Source organism: Arabidopsis thaliana (genome assembly GCF_000001735.4).
Source record: "Arabidopsis thaliana chromosome 1 sequence".
Classification (NCBI taxonomy): Eukaryota; Viridiplantae; Streptophyta; class Magnoliopsida; order Brassicales; family Brassicaceae; genus Arabidopsis; species Arabidopsis thaliana.
Genome location: NC_003070.9, coordinates 4396300 through 4418893, shown reverse-complemented (window position 1 = coordinate 4418893; position 22594 = coordinate 4396300). Strand labels below are relative to the sequence as shown.

The following is a 22594-nucleotide window of genomic DNA, read 5'->3' as shown; positions in this document are numbered from 1 at the left end:
GGTCACCTAAAAACACTTAATGATGTAATACTAATAGAAAGTTTAATTCAACTGCTATCTAATTTTGTTTTCAACTCAGTTAATATCTGATAATGAAATAAAGTACCAATTAGTAACTATGTAATTGTCATAGTTATTTGGATAAAACAAATAACCGAGTGTTTGATGTAAAAGAGCATATGAATATCGAAACGTTTTTGGTTTACAAGGTTAACAGACTAACAGTGTATAATAAATTATGAATCTACTGGTTTGTATTCTTGTGGTCAAATCATTATTATCACGATCAACAAAAGATAACTAAAAAACAAAATATGTATACTAAATGAAAATACGTTTGTTCATTCCATGATGAACAAACATTTACAAAAGCCTTCCATTACAAAGAAAGCAGTAACCAGTAGTAGGTTTTACATAACATACACAACTTATCACACAATTATAAATAAAATCAAGAAATTGAGTTCTTGAAAACTCTTAAGAAAAACAAAAGAGAAGAAGACAAAAACATAGTCAACAGTCGATACATATAAACAAAAAAAACACCATGAATTTATCAAGTTTGGGGATGAGTCGTTGTGGCTCGACCTCTTTCGCTAATGCTGGTTTCCGCAAATTTTTGGCTTCCGATATGTAAGTTCTTTTCTTTCTCTTCATCGTTCCATTCGGCGAGATAATAGTCTTCTTCAGTTACTTTTTTGGAAGAGGGTCCACAAAACATACCTCCCCATTGCGGAAAGTAAATCAAGCATATTGGTAATGAACATGCGATTGACATTACCCCCATTAGAGTTATACCCGTCTCTCTCGTGTATGTCGATCCTTTGAAGAATATCAACTGTGTTAAGACCGCGCCTACATTGCCTCCCGCACCAGTCATTCCCGATACCACCCCAAGAGATCTGCATAAACAAACTTTTGTAAGCAAAAATGTTGAATAACCAATCAAGCAACTCAATACCAAAATGTATGTTACCTTCTAGAAATAAAGGGAACAACGCCAAAGGTAAGTCCACAAGCGGCTTGGACGAATACAGAGAAGACAAGCATAACAATTATAGACACTGTCAAGGAAGAAATCTGGCCAAGACATGCGCATAATACACCTCCTGATGTTTGCACAATCCACCAAGCCCACAACCTTCCTCTCATCCCAAACCGTCTCGACATAAAATCAGAGAAAATTCCTCCTCCAGGTCTAGCGAAAAAATTGGCTAGTCCAAAACTCGCTGCTATAATCCCTGCTGTCTGGAGCTTTAAATGGAATCTATCGAAGAAATATTCTGCGATGATGTTGTCAATGGTAAGCTCTACTCCAAAACAATAGCCATATGCTAATGCTGTTATCCATCCCCTATAGTTTTTGATTCCATTAGATATCACTTTCCCCACATCATCTTTCTCCCTCTCTCCAGATTTATGCATCGCCCAATAATCTCCATCAGGAAGATCCTACTCATTTCCAAAAACATATAGCAAACATAAGACAAAACAAATGTATCCTTTTACTATTCCTTGTAATAGACACAACTTAGATGATTAAACAGTTATTGTCCATATCCACTGAAACTCGACCATGATTAACCGACTAAAGACTCTACTAGACGACCCAAACCGGTATCAATAAACCGGGTTTGCACCTAAACGAATCGGTTTAATCATTTATATAGAACAGGATAAACTGACTATACAAAGAAAGTAAATTTAACCAAAACAAAAAATAACTTGGTGATAAATTCTCAAAACCGGATTAGTTGAAAAAACCAAAATAACTGAACCGGTGAGTGTGATTGGTTTGTTACCTGACCGAACAAGAGAACGGCGAAAGCAGAGAGAGTCTGAAAGAGACCGGGGATGAAAAAAGCGATCCTCCACGCGGTGAACTTGGTGGCTCCCATATTACGAATCAACGAGAACACGATGGGCATGATCAGCTGCGTCGCGCCTCCTCCGAGGTTACCCCACCCGGCGGCGATTCCGTTAGCCGAACCCACGACGGGTCCAGAGAACATGGAGCTCATCCAGAACTGAGTCGAGACGAAAGTGGCGAGAGAGAATCCGGCGAAGAATCTCACCATGATAAACCCGATCGGAGACTTTATCCCGGCGGTGAAATAGACGGCGGGAGCGGTGGAGAGCGTCAAAGCGGCGGAGGCTAGACGTGGACCGAAAAGATCACATGCCGTGCCCATGACGATACGAGCGAAAACAGCGCCGGAGACAGAGGCTATTCCGGCGTTTCCGATGTCGGTGGCGGTGAGGTTAAGATTTTCACGGATAACAGGGAGGAGAGGCGGAGCTGCGAAAGTGGAGACGAAGCAGCAAAAGAATTGAAACCATGAGAGATGGAAAGCTCTCATGTGAGGTTTAGCGACTGAGAATAGTCGGAAAGTTGTTGCTTTGTTCTCCGCGTCCACCGGAAGTGCGAACCTCCGAGGTGCGGTTGTGGTGGTGGTTCCAGCTTCTCCTCCTTTGCCTTCGACCTCCATTTTTGTGATCTTTGTGAAGGTTCAGAGAATTTTGGAGGTTTAGGGGTTTAAGGAATGAGGAATCTCAGGTTTGAGGTTATGAGTATTTATAGAGAAGGAGAGTGTTAAAGCTGTGACATTTTCATGGATTTATGTTCTTGTGAAGCGTTGATGTAATCATTTTAATATTTATTTATTTTTGGATTTTGAATGCTATCTTTTTATTTTTAGTGTGATGGTATAAAAAAAAACTTGAATCATTACATAAAGGTTTTCTGGTTTTTCTTTCTAGATGAAAAATAAAATATATTAAATCTTGGTTTTGATTGAATCTAAGATGGTTGAGTTTAATGTGGTGTTTAGTTTTCGTTTAGATATATAAATTTTGTTATAACTAAGTTAGATTGTAAGCACCGCGATTGAATCTAAGATTGTTTGGTTTAGTACGGTGTTTTGTTTAGATATATAAATTTTGTATTAAGAGGGTTAGCACCGCTCTTTCAGAAGTATTGGAGGCTGACTTGAGATCTCAATTCACTTGTGGCAACATTGAAAGTTTCCTTGTGTCATCGACCATTAGAACGTGTAAATTTCGTGAATGTCATTAACTTTTATAGTCTTTTGTCGTATTTACAACATATTTTTTAGTTTTCTGTTTCTCTTCGTTACGTCTCTGTGTTCAGTATAAGTTCTAAAATAAATTTTCACATTTTATCTAAATAGAAAAGGTTAGATTGTAACTCAATTTGAAGATCAAGAGATTCATTTAATTAATATCAAATCGATTTGAGAGTTTTTTGTTTGCATTATCTACTTTAAACATTCTAATTTTTTTGAGTTGTGCATTGTGATTTGTGAAAAATAAAGTTATATAAATGAGAAAGAGAGAGAGTTTGAAATCAATTTTTGTTACAATTAATATTTGTTTTTGTAAGTTTACCAAAACAAAACTTCCATAATCTTTACTTTAACTGACTAACTAACAAAAAAATTCACAATGATGTTTTCCATATTCATGTCATTTTTTTTTATTTTCAAGCGAATTAAGAAGAAAAAATTTATTTCATATTTTCATTAATTTATATAGAGAAAGTTTAGACATTATTTATCAGAATTTACACTAAAATCCTAAAACAACACATTATTAATTTCTGTGGGCAAAAAGCAACAATTATTTTAAAGAAAACAATGGTCTAAAATAACAGTTAGTTTATTTTAATGTTGGATCTATGAAATATAGTATATGCATAAGATGCAATAATTCAATTAGTTCCCTTTTTGTTTTTGTCATTGAATGTTTAATTGAAAATCAAAAACTCAAAATAGTAGTATAAGTATTCAAATTATTGTTTTGGCATACTATTTATTTACTCTTAAAATCTTATAATAGTTATTTACATATCAATTAATATGCTTTACATATATATATATATATATATATATATGTGTATTATATATATTAATATTTGTTTTCGAAGTCAATACTTGAGACTCGGGGATCAGTTGCTTGCTTCGTTTTGGGCTCCTTAACCATGGCAAAGGTAAAGTCTTCGAAAACTTTGGCAAAGTCTTTACTCTTTTTTTTTTTTTTTTTTGTTACAACAACGTACGTGTTACAAAACTTCTCAACTTGTTGTTTCTTAAATGCTTTGTCTATATCGCTTGTATGAAATGATCTTTTCAAAGAAACAAGAAGAGGGACCATTTTGATGGTTTGTTTTCAAAGACGGTTTATGAATCTTATCAAGAAGTTTATGAACTCAAGCAAATATAAAACCACCAATATAGAAATAACAAATATATATGTTAAGATGTAAGAACTATATAAGAAAAGATGATACGGGATTCCAGATTTTTAAGAACTATATAACACACTTACCAAAATCTCATTTCACTGATTTGATCTATAACTTTGAAACTAACATCTCGCATCCTATTATGAAGTATTATCACGTAAATCTGTCTTTTTGCTTGTTTATTTTTTGGAAACGGTGATATCAACCTTTTGGAATTTATATATTTTATATTATGTATGTCAAACATACAAATAATTGTGAATCCATCAAAATGAATACAATTATACACACTAATCATGATTTTTGAAGATATAACTGAAAGTGTATGAGTATCATTATGATTAAATTTTCATAGGTTTATATGTATTTCATGGTTATAAAATTCAAAACGCATCTTGGATTTTATGATTATTTTTCTGTAATCTTTGAAAACTCACACATTTAATTGAATGTAAAAAAGACAATCTAAGATGAAATTATATTTAAAAACTTATTTTTTAAGGAACATTTAACATAAACCGACTATTTATTAATACCACAAAATTTGTTTTTCTCTTATGTAAATATCACTATATGCACTAGATAAAAACTTAATGTTTAAGTTGATAGTCATCGAACTCGATGAAAGAGATAAACTCGAAAAAGATATATTTTCTGTTTTGAAAATCTTTTGAATCATATATATATATATATATATATATATATATATATATATTTCTCTTTTTTTTTTTGCTATTTATAATGTTTATAGAGATTTGGAAGATTTTCAAAACAAAAAAATCCTGTTTTTGAATTTTTTTTTCATCGATTTCGATGGCTTACACATTAAGTTTATCTATTGCATAAAGTAACATTTTCAAAATAGAAAAGACAAAATTTATGATATCAATTAATAGTCGTTTTATGTTAAATGTTCCTTGAAAAATGAAAACTTTTAGATGTGATTTAGTCTTAGATTTTCTTTTTTTACATTCAATTAACTGTGTGAAGTTTTAAAAATTATAATGAAAGAGTTCTAAATTTAAGATAAATTTCGATTTTATAATGGCAGACCTACTAAAATTTAATCATAATGATGATTTATATACTTTCGGTTATATTATTAAAACCCATGATTTATGTAACTATTTCTATTATAATATAATTGTATTCGTTTTGATAGATACACACTCATTTTTATATTTGACATATAAAGTACATTTTCTAAAGGTTGAGATATATGACCACCTCCTAAAATAAATCAGCAAAAAAAAGAAGATTACAGTGTTAATACTTTATAATAGAATGTGAGATGTTAATGTCAAAGTTATAGATCAAATGAGTGAAATGGAAATCTGATAAGTGTGTTGTATAGTCCCTGAAAAAAACGTATAATATTTTCCTATATAGTTCTTAACACACATATATATATATATATATATATATATATATATTTCTATATTAGTGGTTTTATTTGCTTAAGTTCAAAAACTTGTTGATAAGATTTATAACCACCGTTCATTAAACACAAACCACCAGAATATTTAAATAGTTAAGCCGTTTATTTGGACTAAGCAACAATTCAAGTGTTGATTAAAATTGAGGAATATTCTGTAGGTCCCTAGAATGCGGACTTTTGTTAATGTGTGGAATCTTGTGAGCGAAGACTTTTCGCATCTCCTTCTCCCCTGGACCTCGTTGGAATCCTATGAAAGTACACTTCTTAATTAACTTGGGAGATAGATTCTCTCTTTCTTTTGACATTTGTACATTTGAAAAAAAAAAAAAAACAATTTACTCTTGCATACCAAATATGACATCAGTGAAACCTCATCAAGATTACGATGAACTCTATTTTTCCCCTCAAAAACAGTTGAGAATATAGACAATAAATTTTAAAGACATGTTATTATTGATCTTACCTTTGTTTTTAGGGTATTGACAAGAATGTTCTTCAAAAGCTTTCGATATTTGGTAATCTTTATATAAGCTGAAGTATCTACTTATTGAATTTATTTGTTACGGAAAACACAAAGCAGAATCGCATACTAGTCCTCAAAATGCATATATGATGATAAAACTGAATATCGGATATTTTACAGTGATTAACTATTGTTGAAATCAGAGTGATTTTTTGTTTATGTTTATTACTATTTCATTATTCTTATACAATCATGGATTCTTTATTAAAAAAAACTCCTAACCTGAATGTACGGACGGTACTTTGGTGATGGTGAAAAGAGTTTACTTCTTTCAAAATAGTTTTGAGTATTACATCTTGCATGATTAATGATGCTTGGATCAATTATATTATTATTATTGCTCAGCTGCATATTCCAAAAGTCGTCTAAATTATTTTTTAAATCAACTATCTGAATCTCTCGATAGAGTAGAAAAACAAGTTATCCGAAAGAAAAATGCAATTTGAATAATTAAAATCATAAATAAAACCTGGCTGCACGACTAAACTAGAAAGATGAATAAAGAAAAATGATATAATCTCGTATTACACACTTAATAAGATTGACAATCAAGTGATATAGACATGAATCAAGCCATGGAATCTCATTGGTCAAAACTGAATGTGGACTATTCTTATTCGAGATGAAATTAATTCTTTACCACTGGTGTTAGATACTTTCTCCACGCCATGTTCTACTGATGGAGCCCTCAAGGCCGGTCTGGTTGGCCATGTACGAAGAATTTAAATGTCAACTTTGGTAATAAAATTACTGCACAACGTACATATATTATATATATATATATATATTTTTTTTTTAAATCTTATGTTAAATTATATTAAAATTTAAAAGAAAAAGTAAACATTTTTACAAATAAATGCAAACTTTTCTTATTAGTTGGATGTTCAAGAGATTAATTATGATTCAGTTAATAAAGTTTTTAATGAAGTAAATAGAGTAACTATATATCTATGTGGATGTTACAATCCTGTTGTGATGGATAAATCATGAAAAAACCAGGATCAAATTTTCATTGATTAACACAAAATTAATCAAACCAGAATGGACAAAGAAAGAGATTGAGAGAGATGTTGAAAGATATATTGTTCTTGTTGACTTAAGCTTACACGGACTGAACTACACCAAGAAAAGCTCCAAAAAGTTGTAGTCGTCTAGCTAGTTGTCCTTGTCTCGACCCTTCTCCCTCTCCTTTATAGCTTCGTTTAATGTCATTGAATGTAGTATTTAGAATCAACCATGTCGATACTTTTTTTTTGTTAAAGGTCAACCATGTCGATAAGATTATTTAGTAACACAATAGGCTCGGTGTAAAATGATGGCATGTGTACTTTTTTACTCTTGCTTGTCTCATACTCTCTCTTGTTGCATTGGGCTTGTTATTGACTTACTAGTATATGTTCTTGGTATGGGTACTGAATGGGTCATTAGAAGAATACAATGGTCATTAATTGGCTTTTAAAAGCCTGCTATAGTGTTTCTAAACAGAATGAGCAATTTGATCCATTCAACATTTCGATTCTAAATGCATTATGTGGATAAATTATTAATTGTTATGAATAAAGATGAATGCCCATTATAAGGCCCATCATCTAAGCCCATCATCTAGATGTTTTTAGGGTTTTACCCTTTCCTTGTACTTCTATATAAATAACACTTTATCTCAATGGAATAACACACTCATTTCTTCTATCTCTTTCTCTGGTTATAACACGTTATCAGCACGCTCTAAAAGGTAGATATAGAGATTCTTACATTTTTTTTTAAGAACCATGTTTACTTATCGACTCATGGTTCATAGTACTTATTTTCTATTATTGAAACAAAACAATATGAGCCGATCGATGATTATAGTATAGATCGGTAAAAGCATGTTTTCAATGATTCAATAAAGAAGAGAATCATGCTTATCATTTGTTTCTATGATTACTATCGCATGATTCAATGATTCTACAAAGAAAATCGTTAAAGAAGAGAATCATGCTTGTTAATTGTTAATTTTTGTGATTTACTATTATAATATTGAATATATAAATTACCAATTTTATAATTATATAACTAATTTTGTAACTATTCATAACCCGGTGGTGGGTGATGCAAGCATGTATTAATGTTTTAGCATTCCAGTTTTGAATAGTTGCATCTATATTCAATATCATTTTATAAATATTATATTGTCTAAAATCCATTTATGATTGATATGATATCCCTTATTTAACTCCTTTGATTAAAACGTTATACATATCTTATCACTTTTAGATATTGACTTTTCTATATTAAATATTTGATTTCCATATATTTGATTGTGTTATTATTATTTTTACTAAAAACGTTGCAAGATAATTTTTCTTTTTATAAGATTCCATATATCTAAATCTTTGTGTTATTATTATTTAAATCTTTTTATAAGATTTCCATATATTTGATTGTGTTATTATTATTTTTACTAAAACGTTGCAAGATAATTTTTTTTTTATAAGATTCTTTTCTCTAAATCTTTGTGGTATCTAAATAAATAAATAAAAAAAAAAACTGTTCATGGTTTTGCCCTAATTTTGCACGAAATCATTTTACCCAAATTTTGCACAAATTCATATTATCCTAAATAAAAGTTTTGTCAAGATATATGTAAAATCCAGATTTTGCACAAAATAGTTTTATTCTGATTGGTTTTACAATATTGCATTAAAATTGTATTAGTATATAATACTTGATTATTTTATAAAATAAATTGATTGATAAATAACTTAATTTAAAGGTATAATCACTTATAGAAATTTTCATGAATGACTATTTTAATGTATCTTAAGAAGATATCATATTTTTGATGGTCAAAGTTTTTTCAAGAATTTAAATTATCACGAGAAGTTGAGAAAATAAATATGGTAAAAAAAAAAAAAAAATTTCTAACGATGAAATAATCTAGTATATCAAGTAGTATAAAATCTTATTAAAAGACTCTAGAAGAGCATATACATTGTTTTTTATGGGAATACAAAATTAAAATCATTGATGCCATATAATTCTCCAAATCTTAAAGTTAATATGATCAGATATAAAATACATTATGATTCTAGAGTGGAATTAAAAACGAGATGGATGAACTTGAAGTTTCATCATTTCGAGGAGGAGAAGTAATGAATCTCACATGGATAATAAGTGACATATCCAGAAGATTATGTTCAATCTTTGACTACTAAAGATCTAAAAGTTGTACAAAATAATTCTTATATGGATGTGTTATTAGATAAAATAAGTTATAATTAGTTATTACTGAAACTTCAAGACTTGAAGTCTCTTTGTGAATATAACTCACATTGTTAAGAGAATATCTATGATGCAGAGATGGTAAAACAGACGCTTAAACTTTTACGCAAGTATTGTTGTCCTGTAGATACAATATTTTGAAAGAAATTTTGAGAACTATTATAAACTTAAATCGAGTGTTTTTCAAAGGCTAAGAAAACATAAGAGTTATCACTGATAAGTAACTCAAGTGAATATAAGATCTTACATAGCTAGTCAAATTTAATATCGTTTATACTAGAATATAAAATTTTAATTATTATCTCGTTATTGTTTTATTAACATATGATTGATTATTAAAATACATGGAAGTAATTTTGATTATAAGATCTCATTAAGGGAGTAAGTGATAAGCAATGAAAAGTAAATTAGAAGTTTTGAAAGAACTAGAAGTTTCAAAAGAATTAAAAGTTTCAAGAGTATATTTGGCTTAACCGGATTGGTCATCCTGGTTTAATGATGATGTGAAAGTATTGAGAATTATGTGGACATTAGGTGAAAAACCAGAAGATTCTCTCTAATGATTTATCAAATGTTACTTGCTCAGAAAGCAATATGATAATGTGATTTTTACCAGTGTAAGTAATTTGGACTTTATCTATTCGTAAGTATATACAAGAAGATAATTATGGGTTGATCACCCAGTATATGACATTTAGATACCTAATGGTTGTAAAAGATGCATCGATTCAATGGACGCATTGACTCGATTGTTGAATCGACAAGAAGGTCATATTTATCCTTGTTATAAACCCGCAACATAGAGTTTGCGAGATTACTTTCTTGATTAAAGTACAAGAGTATTTCAGTGTTTATTTATAATAACCATTATTAGATATCCGTTGGGATAAGTGTTTAACATTTTGAAATTCATGTTCATACACAAAATGGTTTAGTAACATCGATACGCATCAAGCCAATGAATAATTAATAGTTTTCCCCATTATTATTGGTTTTGGGTCAGAAACCAAATAGTTTTCATCTAAAAGCTTTGAATGTGAAAAGTGCTCCACCACAGCACGCAGAGATGAACCCTCAAAGGAGGATAAGAATACATGTTGGATATGAATGATAACTAAGCCATCTTAGAAGGATTTATATACCGCTCGTTTTGAAGACTATCATATTATATAGTCAGCTATTCCAACATAAGGGGGAGAATGTATACAGCTGGTGAAAAAGATAAATAGAAATGAATTATCAATGATCCTCGGAGTAAAGAATGTATATTAAGAGTCCAAAAGATAATTCAATTACAGAATTTAGCGTTGTAATTGCCAGACGCATTTGCTGACCCAAATAAAGTGATGAAGTCACTTATATCAGTTGTAAATTAAATGCTCCAGAATATAATGAATGTCCTGTAAGGACCAATTTCAAACTGCTTTTGAGTCTTAAGATCGCATGAAGCGTAATAGACCTTGGTTCCAAATATAAATATCCTCGTAAAAGTGAAGGAGCACAAAATTAAAAATGACCAAATTGAGGAAATAAATATTTTGATGATCTCTTGAAGAGAGTGAATGATCTCTAAAAGAGACATAAACATGACAAATGAAACATTCAAGTACTTGACAATGAAGAGATCTAGCTAGCTATGTCATGTCAAAATATAATGGAATCAAAAGCAAATCGACATCGTAATATATTTGCATGCTATGAGCAGTTGATATTATAGACAAAAAGGAGGATCATGAAAGAAAGTCTATTGAAAAGTGTACACAAAGTAATGATTAGCAAAAAAAATGGAAAAGAAGAAATAGACATATAATTATAATCTCTAGTAGAGATATTTGGACTAGTAATCTATGCACATGATGTGTAAAACCAGTGGAAAATAAATGAGTCTTTATGTGAAAGAATAGTGAAATTAATGAGATTTTCACAAAGATAAGAAATGTATTATGAAGAGATATATTCTCTTGTGGTGGATGTAATATTTTTTTTAAGTATCTAAAGTCTGGCAATAAGAGACGGAACACTGGATATGACATTTATATAAAATTCTTGAAAGATATAATCTCTGAAGGATTAATTATATGAGAATTATGTTCTCTAGAACTCTACTCGATCGAATAAAAAGAAATATGTAACATGACATATAATCATATAAATGTATATTTACGTTGAGTTTGTCAAAATATATTGATCAAACTAATATTTGTTTTGAAAATCATTAAAACTCCTACAGAGTTATCATAAGTAATACGATGACAATAATCTATGATAAAATATCATTAGATAATGATATTTATAAGTCTATATGAAAACCATATAATTTTGATCATTAAGATTATGGTTATTAATTCCAACGAGATACTGTATTTGATTGAAAATCATCTCCTGAAGAAGATGTTTCCGAGGGGGAGATTGAATGATATGCGTAGATGTACCCTTTTTCGTTATCATAGTTTTTATCCCACATGATTTTTCTATGACAAGGTTTTTAACGAGACATTAAAGAACACGCAAATAATACACTTGATGAATATTAAGAAATTCTATCAATCATCCAAATGAATATTATACACTAATGGTATTTAGAGAAATAAATAAGATGGTCAAGATGAATCATCTAAAAGATTCATGAGCAGAAGAATGGCGTTGTACTTTATCTAAAAATTTGTTCAAGAGAAGATTTGGCAGACTTATTCTCAAATACTGTTTATTCTCTGCCACATCTTCTAATTATGCAGAGATTTTACCAATTCATGAAGCTAGCCGCAAGTGTGTATGGCTAAGATCCATAGTTCACCATATACAAGAAGACTGTGGTATATATGCAGGGAAAAAGACTCCAAAATTATGTACGAAGCCAATGCAGCATGCATCGCACAACTCAAAGACGGATACATCAAAGGCGATAGAACAAAGCACATCCTACCAAAATTCTTCTACACACACGATCTACAAAAGAGCGGCGATGTACGAGTTCTACAGATCCGTTCGAATGATAATCTGGCTGACTTATTCACCAAGGCGCTACCTACTGCTACTTTCAAGAAGTTAGTCTATCGTATCGGATTACGCCGTCTCAAAGATCTCGACGAATATACTCATAAGGGGGAGTAATTGTATGTTGCACTCTTTTTCCCTTAACCATGGTTTTTCCCATTGGGTTTTCCTAGTAAGGTTTTTAATGAGGCAACATTTCAAATAGTTTACGAGTTATGATACTATAATGGTCATCAGGGAGAGTGTTATGAATAAAGATGGATGCCCATTATGAGGCCCATCATCTAAGCCCATCATCTACATGTTTTTAGGGTTTTACCCTTTCCTTATACTTCTATATAAATAACACTTTATCTCAATGGAATAACACACTCATTTCTTCTATCTCTTTCTTTGGTTATAACATTAATTAGCATTGTAGTCTATTTATGTTTTAACGTAAACATAATATCAACTAAACCATTATTTTTATGAAACGACTGTGAATCATATATGCTTCACTGTGGACTATTATAACATCAAAACCAACTTATAGTTTTTATGAACCAAAAACAACCAGCTAAAAGTGTTATAATTTTAAAATAAGAAAATCTATAATTTCTCATATTAGTTTATAATTTTCAAAATTTTAACATAAGTTTTAAAGACACTTTTAGAGATCCTTTATCTAAAAAACGTACATAAGTTTTTTTTTTTAATATAATGAATTATCGAAATCGAATCCAAAAAGGAAGAAAAAGAGCAGAAACTGATTGGATTCTTAAAAAAATATTAAATTTATTTTACTTTCTCAAAAAACATTAAGAAAAATAAAAAAAATTCCGAAGAGTCGAAGAAGAAGAAGAAGAAAAAAAATAGAGTGGAAGAAGAGAGAAAGAGAAGAGAGTGGAATGCAACAAAAGAAATTGAGTGAGAATGGAGTTACAGAGAAAAGTAGCAGAAGCAATCCATGTCTTGAATCACGATCCTGAATCTTCCAATAGAGTTGCTGCTAACCAATGGCTTGTTCAATTCCAGCTTACTCCTGCTGCTTGGGACGTCTCCACTTCTCTCCTCACTTCTCCGATTGTTTCTCTTTTCGACCTCCAATTCTTCGCCGCTCAAATTCTCCGCCGAAAGGTTTCGTCTTTCATCATCTCAGATTCTCTATTTTCGACTCCTCAAAAACCCTTTTTTAACCCTCTTTTTCTGTGTTGTGTTTTCAGATTCAGAACGAAGCATCGAATCTTCAATCTACAGCTAAAGATGCTCTTCTCAATGCCCTTCTTCTTGCTGCTAAGAGATATAGCTCCGGTGTTCCTCAGGTATTGTTGTACCCTTTTTGTGTTTCTCCGGTGATATGAACGAAACGATTGTGTGTTTATGTGTGTTTGTGGAATTTTGCAGCTATTGACGCAGATATGTTTAGCTCTCTCTGCGCTTCTTCTTCACTCGGATCCTTATTCAAAGCCCTTTGATAAGTTAATGTTCGCACTCCAGAATCTTCAGGCTCATGATGATGGTAATGTCGTCTTGCTTGAGCTTCTCACTGTGCTTCCTGAAGAAATATCTGATACTCGCCATTTTTCTCATCACTCTGATCTTCGTCAGGAGGTTTCTTCCTTCTCTTTCCCCTTTCTTTCTCGAAGTCTGTTTTTTTTTTTATCCTCGTTTTACTTAACCTCGCTTTTCGCTCTGTAATAGCTTCTCTCGCATACTTCCATGGTTCTTGATTTCTTACTCCAGCAGTCTGAGAACCAATTTGTCTCTCCTCTTTACCCGCATGATAACAATCGCAAAATACTTCGTTGCTTACTGAGTTGGGTATGTTGCTTAGTATTTTGAGTAGAGCCTTATTGTTGTGGCATTTCACTGGATTCCACTTTGATGTCTGTCCTCATATTGTTAGGTCCGTGCTGGATGTTTCTCCGAGATTCCACAAGGCGCAGTGCCTTCTCACCCCCTTCTTAACTATGTATTTAATGCCCTGCAGGTGAATCTCCTTAGTCTTGTAGTTTAAATTACTGTCACTTTTTTGTAAAGTGCCTTTCAATTTGTTTCTTGGGTTTTGATTTCTTTGCGTTCCATAGGGTACTACTTTTGATCTTGCCATTGAGGTGCTTGTTGAACTTGTGACTCGGCATGAGGTATGTTTGAACTACATTGTATTGGCATCATTTTCTTTGTATATTCTGGTTGGATATGTTGCATAGGGTTTAATGTCAGCGTATTATCTTATAGTTTAATAGCAGAAGGTTACATAATATTTATTAAGTCAATAAGAAAAATGTATGTGCTTGGATTTTTTGGCTTTGACTTTTTTTTCTTCTTGCAGGATCTTCCTCAGGTTTTATTGTACAAAGTACAGTTTCTCAGAGATACACTTCTAAAACCAGCTCTTATAAATGCTGATCTAAAAATTATCTCTGGCCTGGCATGCTTGATGTCTGAAATCGGACAAGCTGTGAGTACTAGACTACTTGTTCCACTTTATCCCCTCATGGATGTACATCCAATGCTGTGACGTTATTACTCTTTACTTACGTTATTTGTTGCTCTTTGTGAGGCTCATGTCGGTTTGCAATATGTTGCAGGCACCATGCTTGATAGTTGAAGCTAGTTCTGAAGCGCTTATTTTGACTGATGCGATTTTGAGGTGAATACTGGGCCTTGATTGCTTGTGTGCGTTTATATTTAGTGTGTATTTTTTCATATAAATTTGCAACATATAGCATACTAACCTAAATTCCTTTTTGCAAACAGTAGATTCTTCTCGGTTTATATTTGCACTTAAAAAATGTTGTTTTTCAATTTTCTTTTCACATGAAAACGCAAAACTCAAAACTTGGCGTTTGAAATAATTAGGGCCTTAATCATATGACACAGTCTAAGTATTCACACGTTGGTGCAATATTAAGCTGATTCGCTCAATTTCTTTTTCCTCAATGCGTTTATTTTTTTCTCCAAACACGACTTTTCGTTAGGTGGGCATTAATATCTTTTACACATTACTCTTGTTTATTTCTATCATTTACTTTTTCAGCTGTGTGACATTTCCAAGTGAAGACTGGGAGATTGCAGACTCTACTGTACAGTTTTGGTATTTTATTAAGCTCTCATACAACCCATATGGACTTTCATATCTTTCTTGCCATCCTCCTATCAGAGGGATTTTTTCTGGCTGTTCTTTGAGCTCAGACTTGATCTTATCTTTTCTTATCTTAGGTCAACTTTTGCGACATATATACTTAGCCTAGGTGGAAACAGACAGAATGACAGAACTCGTGTGAAAGATACATTTCTACCAGTTTTCTCAGCTTTAGTTGATGCCCTTGTGCTGCGTGCTCAGGTTACATCTTGGAAACTTTCTTATGTATTATGTCTCTTTCAGTTTTATATATCTAGAAGTTATCATATCAGTTGGAGAACTAGAAATAAAAGAAAACAAATTTCAATATATTTTTTCTCTTAACCTGGAAATCTTCATATTTATATAGTTCTTATTGTTAAGATTGGTTAACTATTAAGGTTCTGGTGGATTAATTTTTAATATGTTCAGTGTCACATTCTTGAAACTCTTAGGTTTGTCATTCACAGTTTCATGCATCTTACCTTTCTTCTTTTTACTTCATTCCACTCACTGTATCAAATAATCTTGGATTCCTAGCTTGTCATTTCTTAAATATTCATAAGCCCACGAATTGTTGAACAAGTGCTTTGTTTATTGTACTAATGGTCTTTCTTTGTGCTTCTAAAATTCCTTAGCAATTTATCTTCAGGTTGATGAGTTTACCTCCAGTGATGAGAGTCCGGGGCTTGACCTTCCTGATGGCCTGTTGCATTTTAGAAATAATCTTCTTGAGCTCTTGGTAGATATTTGTCAGCTACTTCATCCTACAACATTTGTGAGTAAGGTGTGCTCTCACTTCACAGGCAGGATTTACCCTAAATTTTAACATATTGGACTATGTCACCTTGAAATCAGCTTCTTTCTCCTATATCTTATCAGTTCTCATGAGATGATTTCACTCTGTAACTGTCTAATACGTTAGTTATCGTGAACAGAACAGCATTCATCTGGTGTCTTGAGTACTTTTGTTAGAAAATTGCTTGATAAGTAGATTTTGCTCTTTCTTGTTCTGTGATGAAGTATGATTTTTTCCTTCTTGTGTTATATTTAACCTTTTCTTGCCGATATACCTGTAGTTATTTTTTGGTGGTGTGCCTTCTTCAAGTGTTTCGATGCCCTTGAGGGAGATTGAGGCGAAGTTGTTTGCTCTTACTGCGGTGAGCACTTTTGAGCTCTTTTCTTCCAATCAAGTTATTTCATCTTAAGTTTCTGATTTCAGAACAACCCAGAGGGGTACGATCACATTGTATGGGTTTTCTACTGTTAGTTGTTTTGTCTCTTTTAGTGATCCATCCATTATCACTTTTTTTTTTGGAGATTTGGAAATCATAGCTTAAGTTTGACAGTTTTCAGGAGTTTTAGTTTCTATTGTTCATCCCTGTCTTTATTAATGGATTCTACCATTTCAGGTTTCTGAAATTATTTTGCAAGAGGGAGAGGCCTTTGATTTTGCATTGATCATGCAATTGGTTTCTGCATTTTCCGTTAGGCCGTCCAGCGAGCTCAAGGGGTTTATATCTGTTGTATGTCAGTTCATACCTTTGCCTCACCAACAATTTTCTTGTACTGTAAATGCAGTCAATATTTGACAATAATCAACTATTAGGTATACAGATCACTGGCAGATGTTGTTGGCTCCTATTCAAGATGGATCTCTGTTTTTCCAAGTAACGCCAGACCGTTGCTGTAAGTCTAGTTTCTTCAATGACCGTTCACAATAATGCAATAATTTTTTTAGCATATTAGCTTGAAACTGTTCATATTTATTTCTTTTTTCTGATGCTATTTTTCAATCTTGTGTAAGGATGTTCAACATCAATTTCTCTGATAACATAAGTGCTGCATGGTCTTTCTGGTTTCAGATTATTTCTCGCAGGAGGGATTTCCGAACCTATTTGTTCACATGCTTGTGCTTCTGCTCTGCGTAAAATTTGTGAGGATGCTCCTGCTGTAATCCAGGAAACATCGAATTTAGATATCTTAATGTGGATAGGAGAGGTATCAGCTTAATCAGACCCTTTTTTTAACTGTCAAAGCAAACTTCAAATTACGCTGAAATTATATCCTGAATCATTATATTTATATATATTTTTTACTTTTCTTAGTGTTTGGAGCAGTGGGATTTGACCTTGGAAGATGAAGAAGAAGTCATTACCGCTATCACTGTGATCCTTGGCTCTGTTGCTAATAAAGAGCTACAAAATAAATTATTAACTCAATTGCTTTCGTCAAGTTATGGAGTTCTTTCGAAACTTGTAAGTGTTTATATTGTTCAGTTAGAAAGAGTTATTCTTCAAGGTTCTCCTTCTCATTCTTTTTCTTGTACAAGTAGCTCTTTGCTTTTGCTCTGCATTAATGAAAAAATAATCAGCTAATTGTCCACATACTTCTCTGAGGCCAGTATTCATCAATATCTCAGCTAGTAACTAGAAAAATAAATAGATAGTACAGAAATGATACCTGGAAGATGATCTTTTTCTTTCTGGGATTATTTTCTAATGTTTCCGTGCCTTGATGCACTTCTGAGATAGATTTGGACTAATACCTTTGTGGTTTTAGGTAGATGAAGACGCTGAGTCTTCTGGTAGACAAAGTCCAGCCACTTATACACGAATGCTGAGCTCTGTTACAAGAGGTCTTTACAGGTCTGCTTCTGTGACTGATCTATTTTCTATCCTGCTTAATTGCGATGTAATCTAGGAGCTTTTTGGTGAACTTTTTGCTGCGTCCGGACTTCAAGACATCTATAAATAACATTGTCATAATTTTGTGTTATATATATTTTTCTGGTAACCGGGCGCAAAATAGATTTAATGACTCTGATCAATCCATGGTCTTTAGTAGCTTGCACTCTCTGGTAGTTTTCTTTTGAGGTGTACTCAAATTTGGGAAGAATATCATATTGATGACTTTGCTCTTCACTCGTTTCATGAATCAGGATAGGAACTGTATTCAGTCACCTTGCAACGTCTCTGCCATCTGTTCCTGTGGCAGATGGTCCAATCCTTTCTTTGTTGACTGTTTTCTGGCCCATTTTGGAGAAGCTATTTAGGTCTGAACACATGGAGAGTGGTAGTTTAGCTGCAGCAGCATGCCGTGCTCTTTCAGTGGCAGTTCAGTCGTCAGGTTTCAAACTTCTCATCTCCCTATTTTATTCCGCTACATTCGACTCGTTGTGCCTTTATTAGCCTGGAACATTTCTTTATTCCAAAGCGTCCTTTACACCTGTGAAAATTTCTTGTTTTCGCACAGTAGGCAGGTTTCACTAACATGTGAAAATTTGCATTATTCACAGGTGAGCACTTTATGCTGTTACTACCTAGTGTACTGGATTGTCTATCGAGAAACTTTCTGTCATTCCAAAGCCAAGAATGTTACATAAGAACAGGTGAGGGTTTCTTAATTCAGGTACAGGCTCCACTTTTGGAGAAAAATCTTTTGAGATGCTAGCGTTGATTCATTTGTCACAGTTTTTATTGGCGAGCTTGGATAAATTATTTCCCAAACTTAGTTTATTGACCAGCCAGTTGTCTGAACTTCACCTTTTCACGAACTTGTTATCACAGCCTGTGTAATCGCCGAAGAATTTTGTCATAAGGAGGAATATGGGTCCTTATTTATCACTACGTTTGAAAGATTTACTCAAGCATCATCACTGATGGGCATAAATTCTTCATATATATGCGACCAAGAACCCGATTTGGTGGAAGCGTATGTGAATTTCGCATCAGCACTTATCCGTAGTTGTCATAAGGTTTGCAACCACTCTTTGCTTGTTAAAGTATAACTTTCAGTTCATAATTTCTTAAGGAGTCTTGGGGTGAATTTATATTGATCAAACAGGAGTTGTTGGGTACTTCTGGAACACTTCTTGAAATTTCTTTCCACAAAGCGGCTATATGTTGTACAGCTATGCACAGAGGCGCTGCTTTAGCTGCAATGTCATACTTATCAGGTAAGGTTGCAGTGGTTTACAAACGAAAACAGCATTAATTTTTGGTTATAAGCATACTTAACACAATGTTTTCGAACTTTATAGGTTTCTTGGAGGTTTCACTTTCTTCCATGATCGAAACCGTGAATAGCATATCAGATGGATCATTCAGCGTGGTCTCTGTCCAGGTCGTATCTCACTGTGGAGAGGGACTTTTGTCTAATCTGGTCTATGCTCTACTTGGAGTTGCAGCTATGTCAAGGGTAAGATTTTTGAGTAAGATCTCTCAAAAAGTAGTTGATGGATTATGATATTTGATTCTGTTTTTGTTTTAGGTCCATAAGTGTTCAACGATACTGCAACAATTAGCTGCAATCTGCAGTTTATGTGAGAGGACTTCATGGAAAGGAATGTTGTGTTGGAAATCTCTCCAAGGATGGCTAAACTCAGCGGTTTCTCTCTTTCTCTTGTGATCACATCAACACCAAACTCCGCCTCTGTGTTGTTTATTCTAATGGCTTTTTTTTGTTTGTTTGTATTCAGGTTTGGGCACTTCCGAGCGAGTATCTAAAGCAAGGAGAAGCAGAAAGCATAGTGAGGGAATGGTCAGAAGCTCTAGGAGGTGCAGGGATCGATTATCTTGAGAACAAAAGCTGCAATTTTGGAAGCAATAACAGTTCAGGAGGACATATGCAAGGGAAACACGGTCGAACATTGAAGCGATTAGTGAGAGATTTTGCGGATTCTCATCGAAACGATCCAAATCCAAACATCATATGAATAAATCAATCGATAAACTTTTTTTTTTTGTAATGTTTATTTTATTTTGTTGCCTTAATAATGAGGGCAATGATCCATCATCTTCTTCATTTCTGTCGATGCTCTGTTTCTAATGTACAGTAGGAGAGGAAAAGAAACCTCATGAAGAATCTTGAGCCATTTCTTTTAGATTCATCTGATGAGAAGGATAATAATATACATCCCATTGTTAACATTTAACTCTCATTTATTTATTTTGAATCTATGAGGCAAACCAATAAACGGCACGCAGTTTGAAGGCGTCTTGGTAATGTAGACTACAGCCAGTTCCACTTTTCACGTAATTGGGCCTTTTGAGTTAAGATAAAGCCCATTAGCTCGCTTTCCATGTGGTTTGCCACGTGAGTATCACGTGATTGGGTTGGGAGTTAGAATTTGGGGAAAACCCTAGGCCAGTCAATTCTGGGAGGAGAGAGGCCGCCGGAGGAGAGAGAAAAAGAGGTACGAGCTTACGTTTTGCTTGCTCGATTTCAATCTCTCTGCATAATGGATTCAATCTGTTCATCGTAATCGTTTATTCAAAAGTTTCGATCTTTACTTCACTTGAAACCAAAATTCGTAGTGTTGTGTCCGAAATTCACGCTGTTCAAAGTACTCATTTTTGAAACTTGATTTTGTTCTTCTTGTGTAGTTGGGGGATTGCTTTTTGATTTCTCCTTCTCCATCTTCGACCTCGAGAGAAGCTAAAAATGGCAGAAGAAGCGGATACGAACATCGAGATCTGGAAGATTAAGAAACTAATCAAGGGACTTGAATCAGCTAGAGGTAATGGAACGAGTATGATCTCTCTTATTATGCCTCCTCGTGATCAAGTATCTCGTGTCACAAAGATGCTTGGTGATGAATATGGAACTGCTTCAAACATTAAGAGTCGAGTCAATCGTCAATCTGTTTTGTCTGCCATTACTTCTGCTCAACAAAGGTTGAAGCTTTACAACAAGGTTCCTACTAATGGTCTTGTTCTCTATACCGGCACCATTGTTAATGATGACGGTAAAGAGAAGAAGGTGACGTTTGATTTCGAGCCCTTTAGGCCGATTAATGCTTCCTTGTACCTTTGTGACAACAAGTTCCATACTGAGGCATTGAACGAGCTTCTTGAGTCTGATGACAAGTTTGGTTTCATTGTTATGGATGGTAATGGGACACTGTTTGGAACTTTGAGTGGGAATACTAGAGAGGTTCTTCATAAGTTTACTGTTGATCTCCCGAAGAAGCACGGAAGAGGAGGACAGTCTGCACTTCGTTTTGCCCGTCTTAGGATGGAGAAGAGACACAATTATGTTAGGAAAACCGCTGAGCTTGCTACACAGTTTTACATCAATCCAGCTACGAGTCAGCCTAATGTCTCTGGTCTGATCCTTGCTGGTTCAGCTGATTTCAAAACTGAGCTCAGTCAATCAGAGTTGTTTGATCCTCGTCTTCAAGCTAAGATATTGAATGTTGTTGATGTTTCTTACGGAGGTGAAAACGGTTTCAACCAAGCGATTGAGCTGTCTGCTGAGATTCTATCCAATGTGAAGTTCATACAGGAGAAGAAACTGATTGGGAAGTACTTTGAGGAGATAAGTCAAGATACCGGGAAATACGTTTTCGGTGTGGAGGATACTCTAAAGGCTCTAGAAATGGGTGCTATCGAAACCCTTATCGTGTGGGAGAATCTGGACATAAACAGGTATGAGCTAAAGAACAGTACGACAGGAGAAATGGTGGTGAAACACTTTGGGAAAGATCAAGAGTCTGATACAAGCAACTTCCATGATTCAGAGACTAACGCGGAGCTAGAAGTACAGGAGAAGATGCCTCTACTCGAATGGTTTGCAAATGAGTACAAACGTTTCGGCTGCACTCTTGAGTTTGTGACTAACAAATCCCAAGAAGGGTCACAGTTTTGCAGAGGTTTTGGTGGGATTGGTGGTATGTTACGTTACCAGCTTGACATGAGGACATTTGATGAGTTATCAGATACTGAAGTTTACGAAGATTCTGATTAAAGTGGGAAAACTTTTGGTGATGGTTTCAGATCGATACAGTGAGGGAAAATGTGGCATAAAGATGGTCTTTTATCAACAAAGAAGAGAGATTTAAGTTTCTTGTTTTCTATAGAACATTAAAAAGCTTGACTCTTTCTTTCTGTTAGACAATTTGTGTTGTAATTTTTGAGGATTTTAAACATCTTTTTGTTGTTCTTCTGGTTTTATATTTTCCGAGAAAATCATTGGTGAAGAAGAGACGGAGATAACGATGTT

General features: G+C 33.4%; 3 protein-coding genes and 1 pseudogene across 4 annotated transcripts; 3 read left to right on the top strand and 1 right to left on the bottom strand.

Annotated features, from left to right (window-relative positions):
- Positions 1-303: 303 nt before the first annotated feature.
- Positions 304-2579, bottom strand: NRT2.5 (nitrate transporter2.5). Its single transcript, NM_101165.3, has 3 exons — positions 1803-2579; positions 977-1452; positions 304-902 (listed from the first exon to the last, which is right to left on the bottom strand). The coding sequence occupies exons 1-3, from the start codon at positions 2487-2489 to the stop codon at positions 557-559; spliced, it is 1509 nt and encodes a 502-aa protein (NP_172754.1). The 5' UTR covers positions 2490-2579; the 3' UTR covers positions 304-556.
- A 9568-nt stretch (positions 2580-12147) lies between these two features.
- Positions 12148-12576, top strand: AT1G12935 (annotated as a pseudogene; the record flags this gene model as incomplete). Its single annotated transcript has 1 exon — positions 12148-12576.
- A 648-nt stretch (positions 12577-13224) lies between these two features.
- Positions 13225-20572, top strand: AT1G12930 (ARM repeat superfamily protein). Its single transcript, NM_101164.5, has 24 exons — positions 13225-13602; positions 13689-13787; positions 13870-14076; positions 14167-14286; positions 14372-14455; positions 14553-14609; positions 14798-14926; positions 15057-15118; positions 15506-15562; positions 15688-15811; positions 16242-16376; positions 16669-16749; positions 17002-17115; positions 17199-17278; positions 17455-17590; positions 17698-17847; positions 18152-18237; positions 18531-18718; positions 18888-18980; positions 19159-19346; positions 19436-19547; positions 19632-19789; positions 19862-19978; positions 20070-20572. Exons 1-24 carry the CDS (start codon positions 13399-13401, stop codon positions 20304-20306), a joined length of 3018 nt encoding a protein of 1005 aa, NP_563920.1. The 5' UTR covers positions 13225-13398; the 3' UTR covers positions 20307-20572.
- Positions 20573-20700: 128 nt separating this feature from the next.
- ERF1-2 (eukaryotic release factor 1-2) lies at positions 20701-22546 on the top strand. The gene is made up of 2 exons (NM_101163.2): positions 20701-20786; positions 20977-22546. The coding sequence occupies exon 2, from the start codon at positions 21035-21037 to the stop codon at positions 22337-22339; it is 1305 nt and encodes a 434-aa protein (NP_172752.1). The 5' UTR covers positions 20701-20786; positions 20977-21034; the 3' UTR covers positions 22340-22546.
- Positions 22547-22594: the final 48 nt, after the last annotated feature.